The sequence below is a fragment of the Coregonus clupeaformis genome, chromosome 38 (assembly GCF_020615455.1).
Source record: "Coregonus clupeaformis isolate EN_2021a chromosome 38, ASM2061545v1, whole genome shotgun sequence".
In the NCBI taxonomy this organism is placed as follows: Eukaryota; Metazoa; Chordata; class Actinopteri; order Salmoniformes; family Salmonidae; genus Coregonus; species Coregonus clupeaformis.
In genome coordinates, this window is record NC_059229.1 from 337,501 (window position 1) to 352,500 (window position 15,000).

General features: G+C 45.9%; 1 protein-coding gene across 1 annotated transcript in view; it reads right to left on the bottom strand.

Annotated features, from left to right (window-relative positions):
- cacna1ab (calcium channel, voltage-dependent, P/Q type, alpha 1A subunit, b) overlaps positions 1 to 15,000 on the bottom strand; it is a 149,084-nt gene that overhangs the window by 76,990 nt on the left and 57,094 nt on the right. Inside the window, exons 4-11 of the mRNA XM_045211660.1 lie at positions 10,243 to 10,334; positions 9,902 to 10,054; positions 7,447 to 7,634; positions 5,062 to 5,165; positions 3,686 to 3,801; positions 3,467 to 3,505; positions 2,453 to 2,521; positions 1 to 40 (exon numbers count right to left, since the gene is read on the bottom strand). The exon at positions 1 to 40 is cut by the window's left edge and continues 155 nt beyond it. Of these exons, the coding sequence (XP_045067595.1) occupies positions 1 to 40; positions 2,453 to 2,521; positions 3,467 to 3,505; positions 3,686 to 3,801; positions 5,062 to 5,165; positions 7,447 to 7,634; positions 9,902 to 10,054; positions 10,243 to 10,334 (801 nt within the window). The remainder of the gene's footprint in view (positions 41 to 2,452; positions 2,522 to 3,466; positions 3,506 to 3,685; positions 3,802 to 5,061; positions 5,166 to 7,446; positions 7,635 to 9,901; positions 10,055 to 10,242; positions 10,335 to 15,000) is intronic.

The window sequence follows — 15,000 nt, forward strand, 5'->3', positions numbered from 1 at the left end:
TTGGACCCATCCTGTAGACTACCACGGCCAAATGGGTCTCCTAGAAGAAGATGATGAAGAGTTATAGATCTGTCATTTTCATTGAAAGCAGCATTTGATAAGCGGTAGATCCGTTCTGTCTGCGCTATTTCTATGCTAAGTCTTTTTAATTTTGGTTTTGTTTGTCATATGTAGCACTTACGAACCACTTTATATTTATTTTTAATGTGTATTACGTTGTTTGATCATTCTTGTGTTTTTTTCCATACTTTAAATATGTAGTGTATCAAGTAATTCAGCCTCACTGCCATTAATATATCATTTTAAGTTCAATGAACTTTAGCCCAACTTTTTTAATTAAGTTGGAACAACATTTTTGCCAACTTGTCTAGTTGATTTAGGACAAAGTTTTGGCCAACTTAAAATGTAAAGTTTACACTTCTACAAAATGTTGAGTAAACTCAAAAAGCCTGTGGAACTAGTTACTAAAACATCTTGAGTTGGGCCACCTTGATTTAACATTTTTATTATTTCAATGTTTTTATGAATATCGTTAGCAACAACAAAAGAAACAAATTGTGAATTACATACAGTGCATTCGGAAAGTACATATTTTGTTACGTTACAGCCTTATTCTAAAATTGATTAAAAAAAAAAAAGATCATACCCCATAATGACAAAGCAAAAACAGGTTTTTAGAATTTATTGCAAATGTATTAAATATAAAACCCAGAAATACCTTATTTATTTACATAAGTATTCTGACCCTTTGCTATGAGACTCGAAATTGAGCTCAGGTGCATCCTGTTTCCATTGATCATCCTTGAGATGTTTCTACAACTTGATTGAAGTCCACATGTGGTAAATTCAATTAATTGGACATGATTTGGAAAGGCACACATCTGCCTATATAAAGTCACACAGTTGGCAGTGCATGTCAGAGCAAAAACCAAGACATGAGGTCGAAGGAATTGTCCGTAGAGCTAAGTGACAGGATTGTGTCGAGGCACAGATCTAGGGAAGGGTACCAAAACATTTCTGCAGCATTGAAGGTCCCCAACAACACAAAGGCCTCCATCATTCTTAAATGGAAAATGTTTTGAAACACCAAGACACTTCCTAGAGCTGGCCGCCCGGCCAAACTGAGCAATCGTGGAAGAAGGGCCTTGGTCAGGGAGGTGACCAAGAACCTGATTGTCACTCTGACAGAGCTCCAGAGTTCCTCTGTGGAGATGGGAGAAACTTCCAGAAGGACAACCATCTCTGGTCTGATGAAACCAAGATTGAACTCTTTGGTCTGAATGCCAAGTGTCACATATGGAGGAAACATGGCACCATCCCTACGGTGAAGCATGGTGGTGGCAGCATCATGCTGTGGGGATGTTTTTCAGCGGCAGGGACTGAGAGACTAGTCAGGATCGAGGGAAAGATGAACGGAGCAAAGTACTGAGAGACCCTTGATGAAAACCTGCTCCAGAGCGCTCAGGATCTCAGACTGGGGCGAAGGTTCACCTTCCAACAGGACAACAACCCCCCTAAGCACAAAGCCAAGACAACGCAGGAGTGGCTTCGGGACAAGTCTCTGAATGTCCTTGAGTGGCCCAGCCAGACCCCGGACTTGAACCCGATCGAACATCTCTGGAGAAACCTGAAAATAGCTGTGCAGCGACGCTATCCATCCAACCTGACAGAGCTTTAGAGGATCTGCAGAGAAGAATGGGAGAAACTCTCCAAGAAGAATCGAGGCTGTAATCGCTGCCAAAGGTGCTTCAACAAAGTAAAGGGTCTGAATACTTATGCAAATGTGTTATTTCAGTTTTTATTTTTTATAAATGTGCAAACATTTCTACAACCCTGTTTTTGCTTTGTCATTATGGGGTATTGTGTGTAGATTGATGAGGGGGAAAAAACAATTTAATCCATTTTAGAATAAGGCTGTAACGTAACAAAATGTGGAAAAAGTCAAGGGGTCTGAATACTTTCCGAATCCACTGTACCTACAGTAGGAAAAGAGTAGAATATCTTCTTTCTAATGAACAGGTCACCAGTGCACTGACTGATGGTAAGCTTTCTTGACTTGAACATACATTTTTGCCAACACATGGCTAACTTTATTTAACCAGCTAAACAGCTGCTTTTAGCGTAAATGTGTTTGGAGTTACCTTTCTAGCTAATAGCCTATGTTAGAGTTTAAACTTCCTCCAATTATAATGTGGGGAGGTCAAAATATTGAAAAGATCTACCAAATCTATTTATATTAATTATTATTATTAGTTCTCCTTGCCATTATCATTCACCTGATGATAAGAAAAGACATGATACATTTATTTTTGCTAACTTATGATGGGGGTCCCTGGGTCTCCGGTTGCCTGGGAGGGTGCCTGGGCAAGAAAAGGTTGAAGATCCCTGTTTTACAGTGTAATGCTTCTTAATTATATTATTATGATATTATAATTAATTGTGTAATAAAAACCATTCGCTCTACCGTCTTCTCCCTCCTCTGGATTCAGCAGCTCTTTCTTGTTCTTGGTCTTGACGGTACCTGGAGGATATAGAACGATAGAATGTTACAATCTCTCTCTCTCTCTCTCTCTCTCTCTCTCTCTCTCTCTCTCTCTCTCTCTCTCTCTCTCTCTCTCTCTCTCTCTCTCTCTCTCTCTCTCTCTCTCTCTCTCTCTCTCTCTCTCTCTCTCTCTCTCTCTCTCTCTCTCTCTCTCTCTCTCTCTCTCTCTCTCTCTCTCTCTCTCTCTGCTCGTTGTAATGACTGGAGCGGAATCGGTGGAATGGTTACATCAAACACATGGTTTCCAGGTGTTTGATGCCATTCCATTTCCTCCATTCCTGCCATTATTATGAGGTGAAAGTGCAAGACGATGAGCTTGATGCTCCTTTCCAATACATATCCAGGGTCTTATTCTGGTGACATGATAATCGATGCTTGGCTGCCGTTTGACAAATAAAAATAATCTCGCTCTTTTGTCCATTATAATAATCTCATCATGTAGGCTATACGTGCACTTTCCAATGCCAGAGTGGGCACACTCGCTATATAACACACATTGTTTTGTGAGCAAACCATCAGTAGAGTTGAAAATGTGATGGAAACCCATTTAACGTATTTGTTATACGGTACATGGGAATTTAACGGCAAAAGGGATTTTATGTGCACTACATCATCACGAACAACAAGTCAATTTGATGGAAACACATCTCTGGAGGGAAAATGCACATTTTTTGTTGTTGTTGCAGAATTGAGAAAATCTATCGCCAGTTGGACGGAAATCTAGGTTCTTTCACAGATTTTTCTTTCTCTCAACCAAAATGATTCTCTCATACACTTTCTGTCTTTCTCTCTTAGACTAATTTCTCTTTCACTCGCTCTCTCACTCATTTTCTCTCTCTCACTCATTCTCTCTGATCCCTGCTCTCTCTTTCTCTCACTCTCTCTACCCCCCTCTCTCTTATGATGAGACCGAAGTAACTTTACCGGTAAAAATGGTACCATCCTCGTTCAGAAGGACCTCCTCTGTAGAAACACAATAACACATGGTTAACAACAACAACAACAACAACAACAACAACACATCATGTCAGTCATCAGTTTGTGTAGAGTTAAAAAGCAATATCTTTAAGAACAGTGTTACAATTTGTGTTAAGGAAGTGTGTGCGTGCGTGTGTGTATATGTGATTGTGTGTGTATACTGACCTGCTTTACAGATCCATTCTAGATATCCGTTTAGCTCTCTCTCTATTTGCTGCTGGCGTCTCAATTTGAGGAACTCTGCACGGTTCTCTACTCGCTCTCTCTCTTTGGCAAACTCTCTGTAGGGGTAGTACACACACTCACAATCACTTACTGGTAACACACTATATCTAGGGGTAGTACACACACTACAATCACTTACTGGTAACACACTATATCTAGGGGTAGTACACACACTACAATCACTTACTGGTAACACACTATCTCTAGGGGTAGTACACACACTAGGGTCACACACTCACACACACGCACACACACACACACACACACACACAGACACACACAGACACACACAGAGCAGGTAAAATACTCTGTCTAAATCTCTAGTCACATGAACAGCTCTCCCCTTTTCTGAAGAGTTCCATAAATCGGCATCCATGGATTACCAAACTCTTCCAAGACTCCCTGACGCGCAGGCGCAATAAATGCATGTGTGTGTGTGTGTGTCTCTACAGTGTATGCGTGTCTTCCCTTCCACTGTGTGTCAGTGGATTCGGGGCTAACCCAGATTAGCAGAGTCCAGTCAGTGTAAGGGGATTGAGGTTGAGGGGTGAGCTCCGTTGAAAATGCCTGTCAGATTAGCAGGTTAACCAACACACACACTCCTCTCGGAGAGACGCCTGATAATAACTTAATCATAATCTAATAATTTAATAACATCGCCCTGAGCTCAGCTGAATAGGGTTGATGTTACAGATTTAGGATTAGTGTTAAAATATTCTTAGGATCACTTAGAAAAACTTCAATCTAGAAGTTGTGAGGTCGTGTTTATATGCATTAAAGACCCTTCTATACAGGACATATGTTAGGATAAGTGTTTAACGCTGTTAAAGATGTAGTATAACTGGGTAACTCTAAAATACTCTCAGGAAAACTCTTAAAGACTATTGGGATAACTCGTAAAGACTCTTAGGATAACTCTTAAACCATAACAGTCTAAGCCCTGTCTGGGGGGGAGGGGGGGTTTACTAAGCTATATGGAATTGTTTTAATTAAGAAGGTCATACCAAGGAACATTTAGCTTTTTGATTTGCAATTGTAAGACCCCTTGAAGTATCAACAAAATCTATAATACAAATATGTGATGAACAATTATTTTTGGCCTTACAGCTTAAACTGATGGACTCTTGGGCTAACTCTTAAATACTTTTAGGATAACTCTTAGAAAACTGTCAGTCTAGGACCTGAGAGACTGTGTTTAGAGAGGGGTGGAGAAGGGAGTATTGAGGAAGGAAAGTTGTGAATGGATCAGTTAAACACGCACGTGCCCACGCATGCACACACACACACACACACACAGGTGTGTGTACTGTACGTACCCTGAGAGGACGCCCAGCACCAGATTTAACATGAAGAAGGACCCGATGATGATGAGGGGGATATAGTACATCCAGTTCCAGGCACTTCCCTCTACATCATTACTCTGGAGACAGACAGATAGACATCATTACTCTGGAGACAGACAGATAGACAGCATTACTCTGGAGAGACAGACAGATATACATCATTACTCTGGAGACAGACAGATAGACATCATTACTCTGGAGAGACAGACAGATATACATCATTACTCTGGAGACAGACAGATAGACAGCATTACTCTGGAGACAGACAGATAGACATCATTACTCTGGAGAGACAGACAGATAGACATCATTACTCTGGAGAGACAGACAGATAGACATCATTACTCTGGAGAGACAGACAGATAGACATCATTACTCTGGAGAGACAGACAGATATACATCATTACTCTGGAGAGACAGACAGATATACATCATTACTCTGGAGAGACAGACAGATTGACATCATTACTCTGGAGAGACAGACAGATAGACATCATTACTCTGGAGAGACAGACAGATATACATCATTACTCTGGAGAGACAGACAGATAGACATCATTACTCTGGAGACACAGACAGACAGACATCATTACTCTGGAGAGACAGACAGACATACATCATTACTCTGGAGAGACAGACAGATATACATCATTACTCTGGAGAGACAGACAGACAGACATCATTAATCTGGAGAGACAGACAGATAGACATCATTACTCTGGAGACACAGACAGACAGACATCATTACTCTGGAGAGACAGACAGACATCATTACTCTGGAGAGACAGACATAATTAATATGGAGAGACAGACAGACATACATCATTACTCTGGAAAGTCTGACAGAGAGACAGACAGACAGACAGGCAGACAGACAGACAGACAAACAGGAGTTTAGTCAGACAGACAGACAGACAGAGACAGGAGGTTAGTCAGAATGACAGACAGACAGACAAAAGGTTAGTCAGTCAGTCAGACAGACAGACAGAGACAGGAGGTTAGTCAGACAGACAGACAGACAGGAGGTTAGTCAGACAGACAGACAGACAGGAGGTTAGTCAGACAGACAGACATACAGGAGGTTAGTCAGACAGACCGACAGACAGACAGACAGACAGACAGACAGGAGGTTAGTCAAACAGACAGACAGATAGACAGGAGGTTAGTCAGACAGACAGACAGGAGGTTAGTCAAACAGACAGACAGATAGACAGGAGGTTAGTCAGACAGACATACAGGAGGTTAGTCAGACAGACAGACCGACAGACAGACAGGAGGTTAGTCAGACAGACAGACAGGCAGGAGGCTAGTCAGACAGACAGACAGACAGACAGACAGACAGACAGACAGACAGACGGAGGTTAGTCAAACAGAAAGACAGACAGACAGACACAGACAGGAGGTTAGTCAGACAGACAGACAGACTGACAGACAGGAGGTTAGTCAGTCAGTCAGACAGACAGACAGACAGACAGACAGACAGACAGACAGACAGACAGACAGACAGACAGACAGACAGACAGACAGGAGGTTAGTCAGACAGACATACAGACAGACAGGAGATTAGTCAAACAGACAGACAGGAGGTTAGTCAGACAGACAAACAGACAGACAGGAGGTTAGTCAGACAGACAGGAGGTTAGTCAGACAGACAGACAGACAGACAGACAGACAGACAGACAGACAGACAGACAGACAGACAGACAGACAGACAGACAGACAGACAGACAGGCAGGTAGGAGGTTAGTCAGACAGACAGACAGACATACAGGAGGTTAGTCAGACAGACAGACAGACAGACAGACAGACAGACAGACAGACAGACAGACAGACAGACAGACATACTGGAGGTTAGTCAGACAGACAGACAGACATGAGATCAAACAAACAGAGCTGAAAAATGTATTAAATGCGCATCTAAAAGTGGTTCCATTCCACAAATACCAGTCCTTCACATTTCTATACTTCTTGCATAACACTAGCGTGTGTTTTCCCCAAAATTTGGAAAGAATGGAATAGAATAGGATGTGGACTGTAAATTATTCATTGTGTCTAGATGTGTTGCCAATGAATTATACATTGTGTGGAAATCGGTAAGCTAATGTATTACATTAGCAGACCATAGCGTTCCCTGTACTGTATATTTTTACAAGGAATAGTATTTACAATTAAACCACTTACAGCACATACTGTAGCATAACATGTCGGCCCATCATTCCATGGTGATACATTGGAATACAGTGAGGACACAAACACACACACACACACACAAACTTCAACCTCCCCTCAAACACACACACACACAACAACTACCCACACACACACAGCTCCACCCCACACACACCCCTATATACTCACATAGTATAACATGTCGGTCCATCCCTCCATGGTGATACATTGGAATACAGTGAGGACAGCAAAGAGAATGTTGTCGAATTGGGTGATCCCATAGTTGGGCCCCAGCCAATAGCCTTTACACGTGGTCCCATTAGGACACAATCTGGACGGTAACTCTGTACCGCATGGCAACTCATCATAAATCTCATCTATAGAGGAGAGGGAGGGGAGAGAGGGGGAGGGAGGGAGAGAGGGAGAGAGGGGGAGGGGGAGAGAGAAGAAGGGGAGCGAGGAGAGAGAGGGGGAGGGAGGGGAGAGAGGGGAGAGAGGGGAGAGAGGGGGAGGGAGGGTACAGAGGGGGAGGGAGGGGAGAGGGGGGGAGGGAGGGGAGAGAGGGGAGAGAGGGGAGAGAGGGGAGGGGTGAGGGGGGAGAGAGAAGAAGGGAGGTGAGAGAATAGGGAGAAAAAGAGAGGGAGAGAGATGAGACTGATTAGAGTTGAAGTCAGCATAAGAAAATAGGGAAGAGGTGGTTCAGTAAAATAATTGAAGGGATATGACTAAAGGACAGGAGATGGGCTGTGTCTGAATGTCTTCCTTGTAGTGTCTAGGGGTAGGGGTTGAGTTGGGACTGGGCCTGTGGGTCAAGGGGTAGGGAGTGTCTAGGGGTAGGGGTTGAGTTGGGACTGGGCCTGTGGGTCTAGGGAAGTGTCTATGGGTAGGGGTTAAGTTGGGACTGGTCCTGGGCCTGTGGGTCAAGGGGTAGGGAGTGTCTAGGGGTAGGGGTTGAGTTGGGACTGGGCCTGTGGGTCTAGGGAAGTGTCTATGGGTAGGGGTTAAGTTGGGACTGGTCCTGGGCCTGTGGGTCAAGGGGTAGGGAGTGTCTAGGGGTAGGGGTTGAGTTGGGACTGGGCCTGTGGGTCTAGGGAAGTGTCTATGGGTATGGGTTGAGTTGGGACTGGGACTGGGCCTGTGGGTCTAGGGAAGTGTCTAGGGGTAGGGGTTGAGTTGGGACTGGGCCTGGGCCTTTGGGTCTAGGGATGTGTCTAGGGGTAGGGGTTGAGTTGGGACTGGGCCTGGGCCTGTGGGTCTAGGGAAGTGTCTAGGGGTAGGGATTGAGTTGGGACTGGGTCTGTGGGTCTAGGGAAGTGTCTAGGGGTAGGGGTTGAGTTGGGACTGGGCCTGGGCCTGTGGGTCAAGGGGTAGGGAGTGTCTAGGGGTAGGGGTTGAGTTGGGACTGGGCCTGTGGGTCTACTGAAGTGTCTAGGGGTAGGGGTTGAGGTGGGACTGGGCCTGTGGGTCTAGGGAAGTGTCTATGGGTAGTGGTTGAGTTGGGACTGGGCCTGTGGGTCTAGGGAAGTGTCTAGGGGTAGGGGTTGAGTTGGGACTGGGCCTGTGGGTCTACTGAAGTGTCTAGGGGTAGGGGTTGAGGTGGGACTGGGCCTGTGGGTCTAGGAAAGTGTCTAGGGGTAGGGGGTTGAGTAGGGACTGGGCCTGTGGTCTAGGGGTAGTGGTTGAGTTGGGACTGGGCCTGTGGGTCTAGGGGTAGGTAAATGTCTAGGGGTAGGGGTTGAGTTGGGACTGGGCCTGTGGGTCTAGGGTTCGGTGCAATGACTTTATTTGGATCTAAGGGTAGGTGCTAGGTCATTAGGAGTTTATTTAAGACAGGGCTTGGGGGTCTAGGAGTAGGTGCTAGGTCGCTGGTAGTTGATTAAAGACAAAGCTTGGGGATCTAGGGGTAGGTGCTTGGTCGCTGGTAGTTGATTAAAGACATGGCTTGGGGGTCTAGGGGTAGGTGCTTGGTCGCTGGTAGTTGATTAAAGACAAGGCTTGTGGGTCTAGGAGTAAGTGCTTGGTCGCTGGTAGTTGATTAAAGACAAAGCTTGGGGGTCTAGGGGTAGGTGCCTGGTCGCTGGTAGTTGATTAAAGACAAGGCTTGGGGGTCTAGGAGTAGGTGCTTGGTCGCTGGTAGTTGATTAAAGACACGGCTTGGGGGTCTAGGGGTAGGTGCTTGGTCGCTGGTAGTTGATTAAAGACAAGGCTTGTGGGTCTAGGAGTAAGTGCTTGGTCGCTGGTAGTTGATTAAAGACAAAGCTTGGGGGTCTAGGGGTAGGTGCTTGGTCGCTGGTAGTTGATTAAAGACAAGGCTTGGGGGTCTAGGAATAGGTGCCTGGTCGCTGGTAGTTGATTAAAGACAAGGCTTGGGGGTCTAGGAGTAGGTGCTTGGTCGCTGGTAGTTGATTAAAGACAAGGCTTGGGGGTCTAGGAGTAGGTGCTAGGTCGCTGGTAGTTGATTAAAGACAAGGCTTGGGGGTCTAGGGGTAGGTGCTTGGTCGCTGGTAGTTGATTAAAGACAAGGCTTGGGGGTCTAGGAGTAGGTGCTTGGTCGCTGGTAGTTGATTAAAGACAAGGCTTGGGGGTCTAGGGGTAGGTGCTAGGTCGCTGGTAGTTGATTAAAGACAAGGCCCATGGATCTTACCAGTGGCGATGTCGAAACAGGTGGTGTGGAACTTTCCCATGTAGAACTCAAGGCCGATGATGGCGAACATCAGAATGGCCACAAAGAGAAGCAGTCCGATCTGCAGCAGGGGGATCATAGCCTTCATGATGGACTTGAGTACCACCTGCAGGCCTGGAGGATACAGTGCAGGGGGAGATGGTCAGACAGGAATATAGAAAGAAAGAGGGGGAGAGGGAGAGGAAGAAAGAGGGAGAGAGGAGATGATGGAGAGAGAGAGAGAGAGAGAGAGGGCAGAGAAAAGAGAGAGAGAGGGAGTGGAAGATAGAGTGAGTGATTTCCATGGGGGTCCCCATACTTACTGGGAATCCCTGACACCAACTTAAGTGGTCGCAGAACCCTGACTGCTCTCAGTGTTCGCAGGTCAAATTCGGAGCCAACCGTCGACAAGATACTGAGGAGAGAGGGAAGAAGAAAATGAAGAGAGAGAGAGAGAATTAGAAAAGGGGTAGAAACTGTAGAAACAGTGGGTGTAATTAACAAGCGTTCGATTTCAGCAGAAAACAAACAGCATTTGCACGTTTAAACAGTAATAAAAAGCACAGGAACACACGCATGACATGATTGGTCAGTTCTATCCAGAATCCTTGGGATGTCCCCACCCTAAACCTCTGACCTTAACCTTAACCCCTACACTAACCAGACGTACAAATGTATGCACGCATGACTGGAAGTCGCTTTGGATAAAAGCATCTGCTAAATGGCATATTATTATTATTATTATCCACAACCCTTACCTAACCCTAACCTTACCCTTTACCAACTTCAAATGGGGTAGGGACGTCCCAAGGATTCCAGATAGCATGGACCTGACCTCACACATCTCCATAGTAACATGTGATCCACATGAGTCATGTTTGCATCATGTCACTGTGTGTAGTGTCACACCAGCATGGCCACTGTGACTGGTCTATATGACCTCTCTTTCAGTAGCTGCCTGGGTCGGTGTCAAGTCATCAACTAGTCATCTCATTATCAATGATTCACTATTTCATTCTCTCTTTGTACCTCTCTCTCTCTCTGTCTCTCTCTCTCTCTCTCTCGCTCTCTCTCTATCCATCACCCCTCTCTCTCTCTCTCTCTCTCTCTCTCTCTCTCTCTCTCTCTCTCTCTCTCTCTCTCTCTCTCTCTCTCTCTCGCTCTCTCGCTCTCTCTCTCTCCACATCATCTCCCTATCCCTCTACCTCATTACCCTATATTTCCCCCTCCCCATCACCCTAACTATTTCATGACCCCTCTGCCTCTCTTATCCCCCCTCTATCTACCTCTTTCTCTACCCCTGCCCTATCATTCTCCCCCCTTGTCTCTCTCATCTCCCTGCCTCCCCTCTCTCCCTCCTCCCATCTCACTCTCTCCCTCTCTCTCCCTCTCTGACTCCTATCCCTGGTTCCATCTCTCTGACAGTCAGCCTCTCTGTACATCAGACCAGGAGGAGTTGACACTGGGTAGTGCAGGTTGGAAAATTCCATCCTCTCCTCCTCTCTTTCTTTCTTTATTAATTTCTTTCTGCGGGGGCGTCAGGCAGGGCTGTCCGCGGAGGAGAAGAGGTAGGGGATGAGGAGGAGGAGGACGACGACGAAAGGAGAGGGAGATTCTGTGGGGGTGGCAGAGAGAGAGAGAGATAGAGGGGCTCCCTGGAACAGACTAACGAGACATGGGTAACGTGTGTGACGGAGAATCACAGAGAGCGAGAGAGGATAGACGTAGGGAGAGATAGAGAGGGAGGTAAGAGATTGAGAGAGAGGGAGGGAGGGAGAGAGAGATAGAGTGGGAGGTAAGAGAAAGAGAGAGAGGGATAGAGGGAGAGAGAGATAGAGAGGGAGGTAAGAGAAAGAGAGAGAGAGAGCGAGAGCGAGAGCGAGAGAGAGAGAGAGAGAGAGAGAGAGAGAGAGAGAGAGAGAGAGAGAGAGAGAGAGAGAGGGAGGTAAGAGAAAGAGAGAGAGAGGGAAAAAACCCCAGAGAGGTGGGGGTTTGGAATATGCGGCTTCTATAATTCACTCAGCAAAGAGAGTTCTATTATATCAGACAGAAAGCGGGTCCGTCCGAGACAGTTCCTCCTAAACGCTCTTTAAAAAACATGAGGTCAGGTTTTGGCACCTCCCTGTCCACCTCCTCCCTTTCTGCTCTGGACTAATTTCATTAAGAGCCCCATTCATTAACAGGTATAATATATCTGGCCAGAACAGTCATTCTCTCAACTGGGTTTTAACTGTGTACGTGTGTGTGTTTGTACGCGTCCGTCCGTCCGTCTGTCCGTGTTCGTGCCAGACCAGTCATTCACTCAATAGGGTTTTATCAGGCCTGCTGGCTAGAGCAACTGAGGTAGGCTAAAACTAAACTCCTCACCCCAAGAAAAGGACCAATAATGGGATTGAGAGACGGATTAAGTGATAGAGGGATAGATAGAGGGATGAATGGGTAGAGGGATAGATAGAGGGATGAATGGGTAGAGGGATAGATAGAGGGATGGATGGATAGAGGGATAGATAGAGGGATGAATGGGTAGAGGGATAGATAGAGGGATGAATGGGTAGAGGGATAGATAGAGGGATGAATGGGTAGAGGGATAGATAGAGGGTTGAATGGGTAGAGGGATAGATAGAGGGATGAATGGGTAGAGGGATAGATAGAGGGATGAATGGGTAGAGGGATAGATAGAGGGATGAATGGGTAGAGGGATAGATGGAGGGGTGAATGGGTAGAGGGATAGATAGAGGGATGAATGGGTAGAGGGATAGATAGAGGGATGAATGGGTAGAGGGATAGATAGAGGGATGAATGGGTAGAGGGATAGATAGAGGGATGAATGGGTAGAGGGATATATAGAGGGATGAATGGGTAGAGGGATAGATAGAGGGATGAATGGGTAGAGGGATAGATAGAGGGATGAATGGGTAGAGGGATAGATAGAGGGATGAATAGGTAGAGGGATAGATAGAGGGATGAATGGGTAGAGGGATAGATAGAGGGATGAATGGGTAGAGGGATAGATAGAGGGATGAATGGGTAGAGGGATAGATAGAGGGATGAATGGGTAGAGGGATAGATAGAGGGATGAATGGGTAGAGGGATAGATAGAGGGATGAATGGGTAGAGGGATAGATAGAGGGATGAATGGGTAGAGGGATAGATAGAGGGATGAATGGGTAGAGGGACAGATAGAGGGATGAATGGGTAGAGGGATAGATAGAGGGATGAATGGGTAGAGGGATAGATAGAGGGATGAATGGGTAGAGGGATAGATAGAGGGATGAATGGGTAGAGGGATAGATAGAGGGATGAATGGGTAGAGGGATAGATAGAGGGATGAATGGGTAGAGGGATAGATAGAGGGATGAATGGGTAGAGGGATAGATAGAGGGATGAATGGGTAGAGGGATAGATAGAGGGATGAATGGGTAGAGGGATAGATAGAGGGATGAATGGGTAGAGGGATAGATAGAGGGATGAATGGGTAGAGGGATAGATAGAGGGATGAATGGGTAGAGGGATAGATAGAGGGATGAATGGGTAGAGGGATAGATGGAGGGGTGAATGGGTAGAGGGATAGATAGAGGGATGAATGGGTAGAGGGATAGATAGAGGGATGAATGGGTAGAGGGATAGATAGAGGGATGAATGGGTAGAGGGATAGATAGAGGGATGAATGGGTAGAGGGATAGATAGAGGGATGAATGGGTAGAGGGATAGATAGAGGGATGAATGGGTAGAGGGATAGATAGAGGGATGAATGGGTAGAGGGATAGATAGAGGGATGAATGGGTAGAGGGATAGATAGAGGGATGAATGGGTAGAGGGATATATAGAGGGATGAATGGGTAGAGGGATAGATAGAGGGATGAATGGGTAGAGGGATAGATAGAGGGATTAATGGGTAGAGGGATAGATAGAGGGATGAATGGGTAGAGGGATAGATAGAGGGATGAATGGGTAGAGGGATAGATGGAGTTGGCTGGTGTTGAAGTTGGCTGGTTCTCAACTTATCTCTCTCTCTTTCTCACTCTCCCTCTCTCGCCATCCCATTCCTTCCTTATACACACGTCTCTCCAAAATGTCTCAATAGTCTAAACCATTGTATATTCACATAACTCTTTTATATTCTATAAAGACAGACAGTAAGGATACCTCAACCACTAGCCTGTGTCCTACTATGGCAACTGCAGTACCTGGCTGCATGTACACCCACCCACCACTAGAGGGAGCAACCACTGTGTCCAGTAGGGACCGCACTGAATGAAATCAGGGCAGGGATGGAGGGGTGAGAGAGATAGAAGAGGAGAATGGAGGTGATGGAGATGAGATTAAGGAATAGAATGAGCGAGTGAGAGTGAAAGTGAAGAACAGAGAAAATAGGAAATTGACAGAAGCTACAGAAAGGATGACACGTGAAAGGGGGAGGAGCCACGTTGGGGAAGGAGCGAGGAAGACAATGAGGAGGAAGAGAAAAGGAAAGGAGCGAGGTAGAGGAGGAACGAATAAAGGAGAGAGATGGAAGAGGAGGAAGATGGAGGTTAAATAGGGACAGTGCCTATCGTCAGAGATAGAGAGACAGAGAGATTGAAAAGCAGTGTTAATGCTCTGTGTGACAAGAGAGAGACAACCTGCTACATAATCCTACAGAGAGAGATACCCTAGAGAGAGAGGGATGAGAGAGAGAGAGACAGAGAAAGAGGGAGAAAGGAGAGAGATGGAGGGAAAGAGAGAGAGAGAATGTGAGAGAGACGATGGTGTGAGAGGCCCAGTGTGACAGGGTGAGATGGAGGGAGGGAGAGGAGGGAGGTATGGTAGAGTAGCGAGGGATTCACACGGAGGAGAGGTGTGTGGAGAGTGCTGACTGGGGAACACCTGTCTATCAACCTGCAGACACACACTCACACACACACACAAACACACACAAACATAGCCATTATTATGAGCTGTCCTCCCCTCAGCAGCCTCCACAATGTATGAACGGTATGTGTGTGTATTCCAATAAAACAGAGAAAATAGGAGAGAATCTATCACCTGTATGCTAGATTTTGCAAGTGTGAATGTATTCAAATCAATGTGGTTGTACACTG